The sequence below is a fragment of the Vigna angularis genome, chromosome 4, assembly GCF_016808095.1.
Source record: "Vigna angularis cultivar LongXiaoDou No.4 chromosome 4, ASM1680809v1, whole genome shotgun sequence".
NCBI lineage: Eukaryota > Viridiplantae > Streptophyta > Magnoliopsida > Fabales > Fabaceae > Vigna > Vigna angularis.
Genome location: NC_068973.1, coordinates 15,710,493 through 15,725,829, shown reverse-complemented (window position 1 = coordinate 15,725,829; position 15,337 = coordinate 15,710,493). Strand labels below are relative to the sequence as shown.

General features: G+C 32.7%; 1 protein-coding gene across 1 annotated transcript; it reads left to right on the top strand.

Moving 5' to 3' along the window:
• Nucleotides 1-417: 417 nt before the first annotated feature.
• Nucleotides 418-2,865, top strand: LOC108331323 (ethylene-responsive transcription factor ERF114). Its single transcript, XM_017565978.2, has 2 exons — nt 418-915; nt 2,104-2,865. Exons 1-2 carry the CDS (start codon nt 687-689, stop codon nt 2,640-2,642), a joined length of 768 nt encoding a protein of 255 aa, XP_017421467.1. The 5' UTR covers nt 418-686; the 3' UTR covers nt 2,643-2,865.
• Nucleotides 2,866-15,337: the final 12,472 nt, after the last annotated feature.

Below are 15,337 nucleotides of genomic sequence, written 5' to 3'. Positions count from 1 at the left end.
TTAATAGAACGCTGACAAGTGTCAAAACGTTGTCAACATATCGCGGTCCTTTTTCATTACACATTACCTGTAAAAATTTGTTTAAAACTGTAAAAATTTGTTTAAAAGATGAGTGGTATGCATGAAATATACTTGTTAAGCATAAATAAGTTTCATATGAGTCTCACTTTGTGCTTAATAACTGTACTTACAATTTAATAAAATGAACATATATAAACTTCAATGAATTATAAAATATGTTAAAAAAAAGTGCCATAATAGAATTTTTCTTGTTTAAAAAGTTAACAATTGATGAACTTTTGATTTTTTTTGTGTACTGTTTAAAGGTGCTATATGTCGCATGTTCACACTCGTAAACACGGAATCTCCATATAAAAATCAAAGAACGAAAACCCTAGCTTCTCCCCCTTCCTTTCTCACCCTCGTAGATCTATTTCCTTTCTTTCTTTTCTCTTATCTTTACGTTTGGTGGATCCAAACACGAGTATCACCCACTATCAAAGATTTAACACTTTGATGTTCATCCTCAATTCCAATGATGAAAAATAGAACTTCAAAGATAGCCAATAACAATAGGAGACTTTGCAGTAGGGCCACGTTAAGGATCAATTAATTTATTTATCAGCATAAGCATCACACACGCACACTATATATACATCAATCAGTTGCTAGAGTGGATCAAAGACATGGAGCGAAGATCACATTCCACTGAAAGAGAAGAGGAATATGATTTGTTCCCAATATACTCCGAAAGGTCACAGCAAGACATGACAGCCATGGTCTCTGCGCTCACACAAGTCATAGGTGGTTCCAACAATGATTCTCTTCACTCCCATGAAGACCTTTTTACTTCTTCCAACAACACCTCATCCCAGAATAATAATGAACAATCACAAGTGCCACAACAAGATCAAGGTAAGTATCTCACAAACACTCGTACCAGTTGCTATATATCTTTTCCATCATATTTTTAATTTATTGCGTTCAAATTGGATTTGATGGGTAGGGTTGATTTCTATGACTGAGATATTGTTTGTTTTTCGTCTTATATCCCTTTCTGGGTGCAAACTAAGACTGTTTGCCAGAGTCAAAGTGTTCACAAACGCAGCACCTAAAGTTTGATATATTTCATGTTCAAATTCCTGTGCTTACCGGTGCAACATTTATTAATACTTTTATCTTCCCTTGTGAGGCCACAACTTAAAGCATACGTACCGTACAGCTTCATGCACAGCTCTTAAAAAATTTTGTTACCATAACTGCACTGAGGTCTAGTGCAGTCCTTATTATAATTGGCTGCTTCTGACTTAGAAGTCATTGATTTAAAATTTGAAATTAAGGTTAGAGCTTCAAACTAAGGTTTAGGTAGACCCCTTTTATGTTTTTGAAATCTTGATTCTAATTTTTATATATGATTAATATATATACTAGTTTTTTACCCCCTAAAAGAAAGAAGAGGATCTAATATTATGGACCCCAATTAAGGTGTGAACAAAGGTTTTGCTATATACTAAAAGTTTCACATCGAGATAAAATAGAAATAATATGGCATAATTAAAAAGAAATAAATAATAAATAGTATGTTAATAAAATATCTGGAACTATTTGGCTAAAAATTTGAGTTACCAAGTTTACGACAATTGTGAGAATGCACGAGTCTCACTTAAAGTACAAATTGATGAGTCAATTTAATTAGAGACAAAAACTTATAAAGGACTGTAGATATTAGTAGTGTTGTTATTCCATTAAAATTGAGTTTTAGTTTGATAATTTATATCTCATGGTGAAAAGCATTCTATCTTTTTATATTGGGAATTTTAAATATGATTGAAAATTTAATCATGTATTTAAAAAATGTTAATAAAAGTTAATATTATATATTAAAAGAGAAGAAAAGCGATAGATTTATAAGATATATGATATTATAAAAGAAAACGAAAATAGAAAAAAAAATACAATATCAAGATGTATACCTTTGGTGGAATAATCATATATATCATAGTAATGATTGATGAGAGATAGTTTATGAGGGTAATTATAATGAAATGATAGTGAAAAAAAGATGCTATAGAAAGGTATGATATTAATAGTAAAATTGTGAAGGGAGTGGAAGAAGAAGACACTATAGAGGAGTGAGGCAGCGTCCATGGGGGAAATGGGCTGCAGAGATTCGTGATCCGAAGAAGGCAGCGAGGGTATGGCTTGGAACTTTCGAAACTGCAGAAGCTGCGGCTCTTGCTTACGATGAAGCTGCTCTCAGATTCAAAGGAAGCAAAGCGAAGCTCAATTTCCCTGAGAGGGTTCAAGGAACTGCCGAATTTGGTTACCTCACAAATCAGCACATCTCATCAACAACAGCTGCCAGTGGCCAAACTTCAAACCCTGTTACTCCACACTTCGCTCAAGAAACCTATTCACCAACTCACTATCACTATCCACAACAAATCATGGGTGCAGCTGGAACTAACTTCAATAACCAAGACACGCTCGGTTTCTATGGGGGAGACATGTTTGTTTCTTCTTCGTCTTCTTCCTCTTCCTCAGCTCTCTCTCAACAGCAAGAACAGTTTCTGACATTTTCGACGCAGTTTGGAGGTTCTTCTTCTGAGCCTCCTATGAATTGGAGGGGTGACGGATATTGACGAGGATACCACATTGTTCATGTTCGTTCCACAACTCATGGTTTCTTTGTTTTTCCGCTATCATGGCTTTGCATGTTATCCATACCATATTTTCATTATATTACTGATTAATGTTGTCCTTAAGTTATTTTAATCTACCATATGTGTGCTGTCAATGGAATGTTTCTTTAATTGAAAAAGCTTGAGAAAGGCAAGGAGCACCAAATCTTAGCTTGAACTTTGACTTGTTTGAAGTATACGAGATTATATTAAACTATTGTAATATACCTTCACTGAATGATACTACTACTTGAAAATGCACGAACTAATAGTTCTTCATTAAATGCATCGGTGTCCGGAGAGATAAAGAAAATATTTTGAAGATGAAAATTAATTTGAATAATGTTAGCATCGTACACTTTTACATTCATCTGACACGGGTATAAAAATAAAATGGTTATAAAAGTGTAAATTTTTGTAATTTTTCAAAAGATAAGAGAGTAAGAAAAGTAAAGAAAGATAGTGTGAAATGAATATAAAAAATTTAGATGTGTTAAAGAATATTTTTCAATTAATTTAAATTGATTTTTAGAAAATTAGGTAACAAAATTTTCGTAAAAATTAAAGTGCATGGCTTTATTTAACTTATAAATAAATCCAATTCATTTTTTGTTTCTAATGTTTATATATATATATATATATATATATATATATATATATATATATATATATATATATATATATATATATATATATTCAAACATAATATAGGTTATAGAACACAGGAAAAGAGATGTATACAATTAATAGTATGAAAGGAAATTTATTAAATGACTGGATTATAAATAATGGCTTTATATACAGATCTTCTATTATTATTATTATTATTATTATTATTATTAATATTAATATTATTATTATTGAAGTAAAGTATTAGTATATACATGTCATATATAGTTTGTTAGTGTATGGTTGTTTGAGCTTTATAAGTGTGTAAAGCATCAAACATCAAAATATGAAGCCGAAATCAGGTTTGAACATATGAAATTCTTTAACGTAGATGCTTCCGAAAAAAAGTGCCGGAGACGCGTCTATTAATGTCAGCTTTCAGTATTCATAATTAAGTTATTACCCTAAAGCTGTAGAACAAATAAATACCAGTGAGAACAAATTTGGATTTTCTTATGTACCCTGACAATCAACGTTGTGACAAGAAATGTAAAATAGTTATAATCGATGAAATTCACATAAACAATGCCTTTTATCGTGTTTATTTTGTAGACTAATTATTTTTCTCTTACATAACAGAAAAACAAAAATGGCAGATTAACAGGGATGAAAAAAAAGAAAATATTGCCGTCGAAGAAAGTTTTTTAGAATTTATAAAGATAATGTAGAAACCTGGATTTTAGAATTTTTTTGTATGAAAAACGTTGTTTAATCTGCATGGAATATTTTTGTTGAGAAGAATAATGTGGAAACATTGCATTGGTCTGTTTGTTGTAATTTATTGTGATATGTGCGCGTGTGTGTGAAACCTTCTTTCTTGGAATTGGGTGGTTGCAAAAGCGGAAAGACAAAAGGTTAAACCGCCACCACCACCCCTGAGCTTCACTTGGCACGTGTAACAAAAACCAAAGTGGAATTGTTCACACATGGTGCACACAACACACGCGTCTCTTCAACCAAAAGCTTCTAAACCTGTCATTCTCCATTTCTCAGGCAAAACGATTCTTCTGAAAATTGGTTAAAAAAAAAAAAAAAAAAAGAGGTTGGAACATGTAGCACGCAACTTCTGAAGGAAGATTGACATAAAAAAGCGATGTAGTTGAAAGATGAATGTGGTCAAATAAAAGTGGAGAATAAATTGTAATATTGCAGAGTGTATGAGTCGTTGAATTCGGCATAGAATACCAAAAGTCCAGATTGAACCAGTTTATCGACCTGCGAAAAAGACTTGGATTGTTATTTTCTGAAATCTCAATGTCTAGGGCTCAGCTATGACTTTTGACTATTGAATTAGTCCTTTTCAACTTCACCTTCACTCTTTATTATGTAGGCATCATGGTCATAATAAAAACAATATAAAAAACTACTAAAATAAAGGAAATTATTTTAATTTTGTATTTCTCCACCTAACATATATGTTAAAATCATGATTCAATTTCCTTATTAACTCAAAGTGATTAATAATATATTAATAATATATGGAGATATATTTGTTTGGTTAAATTGTCTATACTAACAAAATATATAATTAAATATTTAATATCATAAACAAAATATATGATATACTAACAAAATATATAATTAAATATTTAATATCATAAACAAAATATATGATATTATCGATGGTTTACAGACAAATTTTACCGACAAAAATAAATTTGTCTATAAAATTTGTCACTCAAGTTCGTCAATAATTGAAATATTAGAATCAATCGATAAAATTCGTAAATAATTTGAATTTTTGGGTTGAAATTGTGAAGACAAGATTGTCTAACACATATCTGATTTTAAAGTTTAACAAATAACATTAAGCAAAATAGTTTTATGTAATCAAACATGTAAAAATACAAAAAAGCATAAACATAAGAACAAATTATAGTGATTAAAATGTCTAAACACTAAAAGCCAAAAAAAATAATAACATAAGAGTACAAAGTCTAGATTTGAAGCATCTACACAACAAGTCTAATCAAGGTTATATCTAAAGTTACACATAATGTTAGACAATAGAAGAGAAGTTCACACAGTAAACCTTAAAACATATAATAAGCACAAGAAATATTCAAGTAAAAACGGAAAAAATACTAAGCGCAACAACCGCAATATCTGAAGAACCTAATATGCAAAATGTAAGAACACACTCTTAGCCTAGTGAACAACACATAACTCTTGAGAACAACACAAAAAGTTATATTACTAAACTAATCATTACACAATAAGATAGAAAGGTTGATAAGACAAAAATAAAAATCATCTAGAGTCCTCACATAACTAATAACACAAAGATCACAACCAAACTAGATCACCAAAGGATCACCGATGTAAAACCTATGGTGCTAAAGAAAAGGTGATGACTACATATTTATGCACTCATTTAATCTTTAATATTGGATTCTTAAATGGTTTTTGTACTTTAATAGAATATTTTAATTAGGATTTGTTATAATTGGGTTTATTTAGCATTAGATACAAAAACATGTTAAAAATAACTTTTAAATTGCATAAATGTTTTTTGGATATTTTGACATGTGTTAGTGCAGCTGCAACTAAGTTGTGCTCATTGAGATGTGGAAATAAGTTGGTTAAGGTTTCATGACACCTTAAAGATAAATCCAAGAATAACAAATAATCAAGACCACCAAAACTCAATCCAAGCATAACATGAAAAAATGAAGAAATTTGGCTAAGATAAGAGGAAGGAAGAGGCAATAAAATTTGGATCTTGCGGTTTTCTCTATTTTTTTCTATCAAAAGGGCTTTGATAATTGATAAATGTTTATGATTAAAGATAATTTGGGAAAAACATATTTTAAGATATTTTATTTGATATATTATTAAATAATTACCTTATTTAACTATATCGATAAATATAAAAAGATAATATTTGTCAAATCTTTTTTAATCTAACAAATATCTTCTCAAATATTTTTAGATCTCCACAACAATCAAATATATTTTAAATATATTAGATTATTTAGAAGATAAATGGAGGAGATTAGATAATTATAAAGAAGATTACAACAACAGAAAAGTTTGAAATAAAGCCAAATTCAATTTCCATATAAAGAGACCTAGGGAAACACTTTAGGGGACCGGAGGAACTCCTTAGGGGGTTCAAATTTCGTCCATCCTCTCTTCTCTCATGTTCTCCACCCTCTCTTCTTATATTTTCATGTTATTTGAACATTCCATGGAGTGCCAAGCCTCTAGTGTTGATTCTATTGTAATTTCTCAATTGGATTCTGAGGTTAGATGAATAAATTTGTTTGTTCTTTTGATTCTTGTTGTGATTTATTTTTACCTATGTCTTTTGCTTCTTAATCAATTAAAAGTAATGATTTTTACATTATAGCGATTTAGCACGATGTCAAATCTACATAATATATCAATCATATGAGTCTAAGGATTTTTAATTTTAAATGAGAATCTACTTAGATTAAAGTTAGAAACTTTCATATGATTGAATGAGTTTTTGCCAATAATTGAGAATGTACTTTGATTAGTGGTAAACAATTTAACAAGAATTAATAAAGAATGTACTTTACTTAATTAGCTTTTTACATGATATAAGAGGTAAAAGAATAGACATGATTAGGCATAGTAATATTTAATTGAGAATGTACTTTGGTTAAATTTACTATGATTAATCTACAAAGTTCTTGCTTTTAATTGAAAGTGTACTTTGGTTAAGAGTGTGAATGTCAACAAATTAATTGAGAATTTACATTGATTGATTTGAAAATCTAGGATAGTAATTAATTGAACAATAATCTTTAAAATAAGATTCATCATTGGTTATCTAAATGTTATTGTTCAATTAATTATTATCTTAGATTTTCAAATTAATCAATGTAAATTCTCAATTAATTTGTTGGCATTCTCACTCTTAACCAAAGTACATTCTCAATTAAAAGCAAGAACTTTGTTGATCAATCACAGTAAATTTAACCAAAGTACATTGTCAATTAAATATTACTATGCCTAATCACGTCTATTCTTTTACCTCTTATATCAAGTAAAAAGCTAATTAAGCAAAGTATATTTTTTTATTAATTCTTTTTAAAGTTTTTACCACTAATCAAAGTAAATTCTCAATTATTGGCAAAAACTCATTCAATCATATGAAAGTTTCTAGCTTAAATCAAAGTAAATTCTCAAATAAAATTCAAAACCCTTGGACTCATATGATTGATATGTTATATAGATTTGACACCATGCTAAATTGCTATAATGTAAAAATCATTAGTTTTACTTGATTAAGAAACAAAAGATATAGATAAAAATAAATCACAACAAGAATAAAAAAAACAAACAAATTTATTCATCTATCCCCAGAATTCAATTAAGAAATCACAGTAAAATCAACCTTAAAGGCTTCGCATTACATGGAATGTTCAAATAACATGAAAATAGAAGAAGAGAGGGTGGAGAACATGAGAGAAAAGAGGGTGGAAAAAATATGAACCCCCCAAAGGGTTCCTAAGCTCCCCTAATGTGTTTCCCTAAGTCTCTTAATATAGAAATTGGATTGGGCTTTGTTTCAGGCTTTTCTATTGTTGTAATCTTCTTTATAATAATGTATTTTCCTCCAATTATCTTCTAAATAATCCAATATCTTCAAAATATATTTGATTTTTTCTGGTGATCTAAAAATATTTGAGAAGACATATGCTAGATTAAAAACGATTTGGTAAATATTATCTTTTGATATTTATTGATATAGTTAAATAAGGTAATTATTTAACAATATCAAATAAAATATCTTAAGACATATTTTCCTAAATTATCTTTAATCATAAACATTTATCAATTATCAAAGCGGTTTTAGTAGAAAAAATAGAGAAAACCGCAAGATCCAATTTTTTTGCTTGTTCCCTCCTCTTGGCTTAGCCAAATCTCTTCACTTTTTCATGCTATGCTTGGATTGACTTCTCTTGGTCTTGATTATTTTCTATTCTTGGATTTATCTTTAAGGTGCCATGATACTTTACCCAATTTATTCTTAATTATATGCTACAATTGTAACACCCCAAATTTTGAGATGCCACAAGTGATGAACGAGCCTTCAAGGAGATGACGAATGTGCGTGTCGCGAGCTCCTTCGAAGCTTCCTCCAGAGATGAACGCAGCGGAATATGAAGACGAACCTCTAGATCGAGAGAGAAATCGAAGAAGATAGGTTGGAAACCCTAAACGAACCGAGAGAATCGAAATCGATTTGAGAAAACCCTAAAATCATGAACGATCCCTATAAAAGAGGGAAAACTCAAATTAGACCGATTAAACCTCCATTTGCACCGTTTAAACGCTCCTCGAAAGCTAAAATACGTATACAATAAAATGTAAAAATACAAAAAGAAAACACCGAAGAAGGTACGTCAGGCAGGATTCCACCAACAGGTTTGCCAAAACTTCTTAATACTTAACTCTAATACCATTGCAAGATATAGTTTAAATAAAAACTTCCATTTATTATAACTGAATTTTAAAAAATTCATAAATCAAATGCAAGTATAAAGCGTTCATAGAATTCTATTAAAAAATATTATCATTGAAATTAAAATATCATAGTTCCCCCATGTACCTTGCAGCTCAACTCCGCTTTAGCTACATCTGCAACAATATCTACTCTCGTACAAGTACGATCATTGCTATTGAAAACCACAACCAAAACATGCAAGGGTGAGCTAACAGAAATAGGTCATACAACATACATAAGTATTCAACATCAACTTAGAATAAGATTTCCAAATAGTACATATCATCGTACACCTACACACATCTTTACATGACAACACATCAAATCATTAACACTCGCACTATCAGAATTCCAAGTCACCATCATATAACCAAAATATGATTTCTTCAAAGTAACCAATTCACACCCAGACTCCCTCGGTCATTCACCAACTCATACCCCAATTTATTTGAAACCATTCACTATATATTGGGTTACTCACATACAACATAAGGTCGAGTGTCACTTCCCACCACTCTCTTAAAGAGCTTCATCGGGCCAGTACACTTTACCACACCACGACATTTCCCACCACTCTCTGGAAGGCTTCACCGGCAAGTACACCACTTCCCACCACTCTCTTAGAGCTTCACCGGGCAAGTATACACTCTCCACCACTTTATTCTCAAAGAGCTTCACTGGACAAGTACCAGTGCTACTCTCACTACTCTTCCAGGAGCTTCACCGGACACCACACAAACATAAATCCAATCTCACAAGAAATAAAAATCTTTATACTCATACAACCACCCAATAATATTCGCATATGCCCATCATTCTCAAGACAATTATTAAGCAAGCACAAAATAATGACAAGTCACCCCAAAATAAAATAGTCAACTATTTACTAAACACACACCCTTATTTTTCTAAGTTCTACCAAAAACTCTTTCACCTACACCTCACCAATTCACATAAATTCCCACTTTGCATGCAATTTCCACACACACATATTTAAGCATTAAGGTGACCCATGAAATTAACAAAATAATTTGAAAGAAGAGAGTTGAGCTTATACTTGATGATTTTATCACTAAATTCCCTTGATTTTGTAGGCTATTGGAATTATTTGAAAGAAGAGTTAAAGTATCAAATAGTTGGAATGCAGAAAAGTCAACCAGAGTGCAGAAAAGTCAATCAGAGTGTAGAAAAGTCAACCAGAGTGCAGAAAAGTCAACCAGAGTGCCAATTTTCTTCTCGCACCGCGCCCAGGTGCCCTCCTAGGGGCGCTGAGCGCCAGTTTTGACCCATACGACGCCCAAGCACCCTTTTAGGGGCGCTGAGCGCCAGTTTCGTGGGCTTGGACTTGTTTTCTGTTATTTTTATGTTCTATTTAAGGACTTGGACGTCCTAGGGATTGTATCTTTTGATGGCTTGAGCACAGAAACACATTTTTCACCCCTTAGGGGTAGATTTTGGGGATGTGGCAGCTCTCCTTTTCCTTGAGGGTAGATTTGGGGATGTGACAGCTCTCCTTTTCTCTTTCTAGGGTTTTTCTAACTCTTTCATTCTTTCATTGATCATCTAGTTTCTCCATGATGATAGGACACTAAACCTTATTTGTTGTTGGGGAAAAGATGTAACCTCTTGAACTCTCATGTATTTTGAATTGATTCTTGATTATATATGCTTCTTTCATTAATTGTTAGGATAATTCTTCTTTGCGTAATGCTTGCTTCGTTTAACTCATTCTTTAGCATGATGTATGATTTGCATGAGTACCAGAAGGTATCTTACATTTCATGATACGAAGAATTATTCCCAGAAGCAGTATTGCTCAGGAATGGGGGTATGAGTTCTAGTGGTCTTAAGCTTCTGTTCTTCAGAATTAATTATTAGGAATGTTAGGAATTGTATGAACTAATAGTTAAGGATAGGCTTTCTTCGCCGAGGAATCGGGTTTTAAGTATTTTAGAGAGTGACATTGACATTAATGAAGAAGTAGAATTTGTATATACATGAGAGTAAACTTTGTGAAATCTAAACCCCAACAACATACTCATCTCATATTATCAACATCATCCATTCATTCTTGTGTTTAGTCTCAACTAATCAAATTGCATTCATGTTTATTTTTATTGCATTTGCATTGAAAACTCCCAAAAATTGTTCTTCTTAAGTCTTAATTAGTTAAGCAATTACACAACTGTTTAGTGCCGTGAGTCCTTTGGGATACGATACTTGGTCTTACCATTTTATATTACTTGATACGATTCGGTACACTTGCCGGAGTCTTAACAGTGGGTTATGCAGAACGTGACTTTCCCAACCAATGCACACGACCCCCACAACACTCAAGGTTTTAAAACTTAGTTACTCTCTCATCTACTCCCATGTAACCCTCAAATTAAACATTCACTATACTTCTTCTGTTCCTAAATTACATCCACTATCCACATGCAATACACCTCAAAAAATCATTTTAAACCTTCACAACTCAAACACATGCCTAACTTCCAACCCTTCTAGCTTTCCCACACACCAAGTAAACCATAAGCATCCCTCAACAAAACCAACTCAATGCAAAAGCTACATGAACTGTAGAAACTAAACCATAAAATACAATCACCCATACCCTAATAATATACCTCTCTACCCGAAATAATGAAACAACCCCATCATAACCAACAAAGGTCTCAAGACATAACGCCTACATTTTATACCTTGCCAAAACAGTAAAGAAGTTCCACTGAGAAACCACCAAAACATCATAAAGACATCATCACAACACTACATACTCATAAAATCACTCACGAGTATCACACATTACACACACCAAACAAACAAATCAGAGTAAACTCCCCTTACTTGGTTTTCTAGAGAGTTGTGCTAACAGTTCTTTGGTTCCTAGTAAAGCCTGAAGCTCTTCCCTCTCTACTGACAGCAACCACGACCTCTACCTTCTCTTCTCTTGCGACACTCACCTCTAGTGTAATCATGTGATAACCTTTCACTCTCTCAAAGACACTCTAGCTAAAGTAGGATTAGAGTTAGGTTTTCGTCTCTTAATACTCACGCGACCACTCTCTATTTAATCTCTGTTGTGCTTAACCTAAAAATAATTGAAAATATCCTCTCACCACATTCCAAACTGGCCCAAAATATGCTCCCCAATACTCGAGATATATTCAGTCCAATAACAGACCCAAACTTCCTTTCTTAACCCTCCTTCCATTCCTAAAATAACCCTATCATTTAAGGTTGAAGAACTATGCTTTAAAGGGTACTAAAGATACTCATAACATCCCTTTGTTGAACTAAAGAATGAGAAGGAAAAAAATATCTTCTCTAGAAGCATAAAAAAACCTAAAATTTACATTCCTGCATATTATATGGTCAAAGCCAAAATTTGTGTAGCCCTCTTTCTCTATTACGAGCCCAAGGGAAACTATCCCTTCACCTATTGGTTTTTCATCACTCACAATTAGCTTTCTTTTTCTCAAACCAATCTGTCCCATGCAAAGAGAAAGGACATATCACTATAAAATACACTTACTCCTTTGTCAATTAAGAAAAATTGCACCAAACCATATAGATCTCACCGTCTAAAGGTCATGCCAAAAAAAAACAATTGAAATAAAAGCTAAAGAAATCAACTACAAACCTCTGCTATAAACCATTTGTGTCCTTCTCCCCTTCTAGTGTTTTTCAGGTAGTTTAATTGGTATGAAAGCTAACCTTGCGGGTTAGTTCTTAGCAGGACTCGAGAAAACGATCATGCGAAATGGAAAACGAAGGATATGTCGTCAACCATCCTCCCTTGTTCAAGGGAGAGAAGTTCGACTAGTGCAAGCAAAGAATGATTTGAATCATGTCACATTGATATGTGGGGGCATGGTTGAGAACGACATCTACATTCCTATAGGTGAAAAAGAAGAGTCAATCTCAAAAAGCAAGTGGACTGAGGAATGGAAACAACTATTTGTTAAACATTAAGGCTTGCAACTTTTTTATGTGTTCTCTCTCTGAAGAAGAATACTAGAAGGTCCATGCTTACCAAGGAACAAAAGAAATGTGGGACACCTTGGTCATCACGTACAAAGGATCAAACAAAGTTGTAGAAAAATTTAATCCAATTATCTCAACCAAAAGGTGGGTGAATTGGTTTTCCCTCTTTAAAAAATTTGTTCTTTCAAAAAAAATTTCAAATTTTTGAAGTTTTCTTAGAATGCAATCAAACAAGTATATGAACAATGTAAAAGAGAAGGGATAGAAAGATCAACACATGTATTTATACTGGTTCGACCAAGCCTACATCCAATCTTCCTTCAATTAACCTAAGTTGAAGGGAACCACTATAATGATAGAGTTTATACAAGCAAGAATGCAGAGAATCCTCTCTTAATGCACTCTCCTTTACCAAACTCAATATCCCTTATAGCAGACAAGACGTGAGCCCATCTCTAGAAGTTGTCTAGGATTTCCTAAGCCCAAACCCATCTCTATCAGTCAAATCTTCTACGTGTCAATCAAGCCACCCTCCTCTCTATCCAAGACCAATCCCTCTCTATCTCTCTCTTTTCCTCGAAACCCTACAAACCTTTAATTTCGTCACTTCCCACTCTTATCCGCTACTGATTAACACTCTTCTCAAAATCTTCTCGGTATGCAAAGAGATATAAATATCTTTCAAATATTTTCGTATGAAACTCATTAAATTGATGAGACTGATCAATCGCCCATGACTAACTTTTTCTTCTATTTAAACGTGCTTCTCTTCTCATCTTCTCAACACATCCTCTTCAACCCTAGTTCCTATCTCACCCACGTATCCATCACTCCACTATTCTTTCTAATGGAATGCATCTACTCCTTCCCTAATCCCGTTGAGCTATGATGTCTCTTCTTTCATTATTTTTTTTTCATTTTTGATGTTTATCAAATAAGGGGAGAAAAAGAAGAACAAAGAGTAGACACCTTAACATCTAGGAGCATGTACTCAAGAGGAGTACACCATAAGTTAGGATAGTATAGAATCAGAGGGAGTTTCTCCAGATTCTTAGAGTTCATCTTAGGAGTCCATGTTTACATTCTTGTAATTTGTTTAATAAAAATGTCTCTGAGTGTTGTTTATTTTTGCTGTTTATTTAGTTATTTCTTATTTACAACTTTATATGCATTTATCCAATATTTTTTCGACTACCTCCACTAACAACATGCAAAAGATAAAAAGAGAAAACTATAAGACACACAAGACTTAAAATAAAAGTTGAACTAAAAGATTGAATACATCGTTTAAATGTGTATTTGTTAAACGTAAAAAGGGGAGAGATTGTTAAACACAAAATTATCTATATGAACAAACGATCTCATGTTTTGAAGTTTAATCAAATAACGTTAAAACAGGTTAAAGAGAATATGAGATGAATATGTTGTTGGGGTTTAAATTTCACCTAGTTTACTCTCATGCATATATGAATTTATCTTCTTCATTCAATTGTTAACATCACTCTCTAAATTACTTAAAACCCGATCCCTCGGCGAAGAAAGTCTATCCTTAATTACTAGACCACAATCCCTTGCATTCCTAAAAATTAATTATGCATTACGATTAGGAGCTTAAGATGACCAAAACTCATATCCCCATCCCTGAGCAATACTGTTTTTGGGAGCAATCCTCTAGAACATGAATTGTAAGATACCTCCCAATACTCATGCAAATCATACATCATGCCATGAATGAGTTAAACATAACAAGCATTGAGTAAATAAGAATTACCCTAACAATTAATGAAAGAAGCATATATAATTAAGACCAATTGAAATACATGAGAGTTCATAAAGTTACATCTTCCCCCAGCAACAATTAATGTTTAGTTCCCCATCGTCATGGGAACTAGATCAACAATGGAATGAAAAAGATAGAAAAACACTAAAAACTGAAAAGGAGAGCTTCCGCATCCACTTCTGCCTCTAGAGAATTGAAGAAAATATGAATTTGTGTTAATTCTGTCAAGACATCTCCTCTCTAGGTCGAGCTAATCCTTAAATAGGGTTGAATTGGGTCATGAGCCAACGTTTCCACCTCTCAGCGCCCCTACTTAGGCGCTCAGGTGTGCTTTTGAGAGGATGGCGCTCAGCGTCCAATGGAGGGCGCTCAGGCGTGAGTGCAAAGCTCCAGCGCTGAGGGTCATGAAAGGGGCGCCCAAGCGTGAGTCCGACCTTCTGTAACCTTGTTTTCTAGTTCTCTTTCTGTCCTTTATGAGTTCCAATTTCTTGACAACTTAACTCCTCTTCCAATTCATCCCAATTTCCTACAAAACAAAGGGGATTTAGTGATAAAATCTTCAAGTGTAACCTCAACTTTCTTATTTCCCAAAATAAACCAAAATCAAGAGAACAAACAAGTTTCTAAGTAAAAAAGGGTTCACTTGATATCAAAATTTACTCTTAAATAACGGTGAAATCAATCGTTATCACAACCCCAAACTTGAAACTTTGCTTGTCCTCAAGCAAAACAAAATGTAAC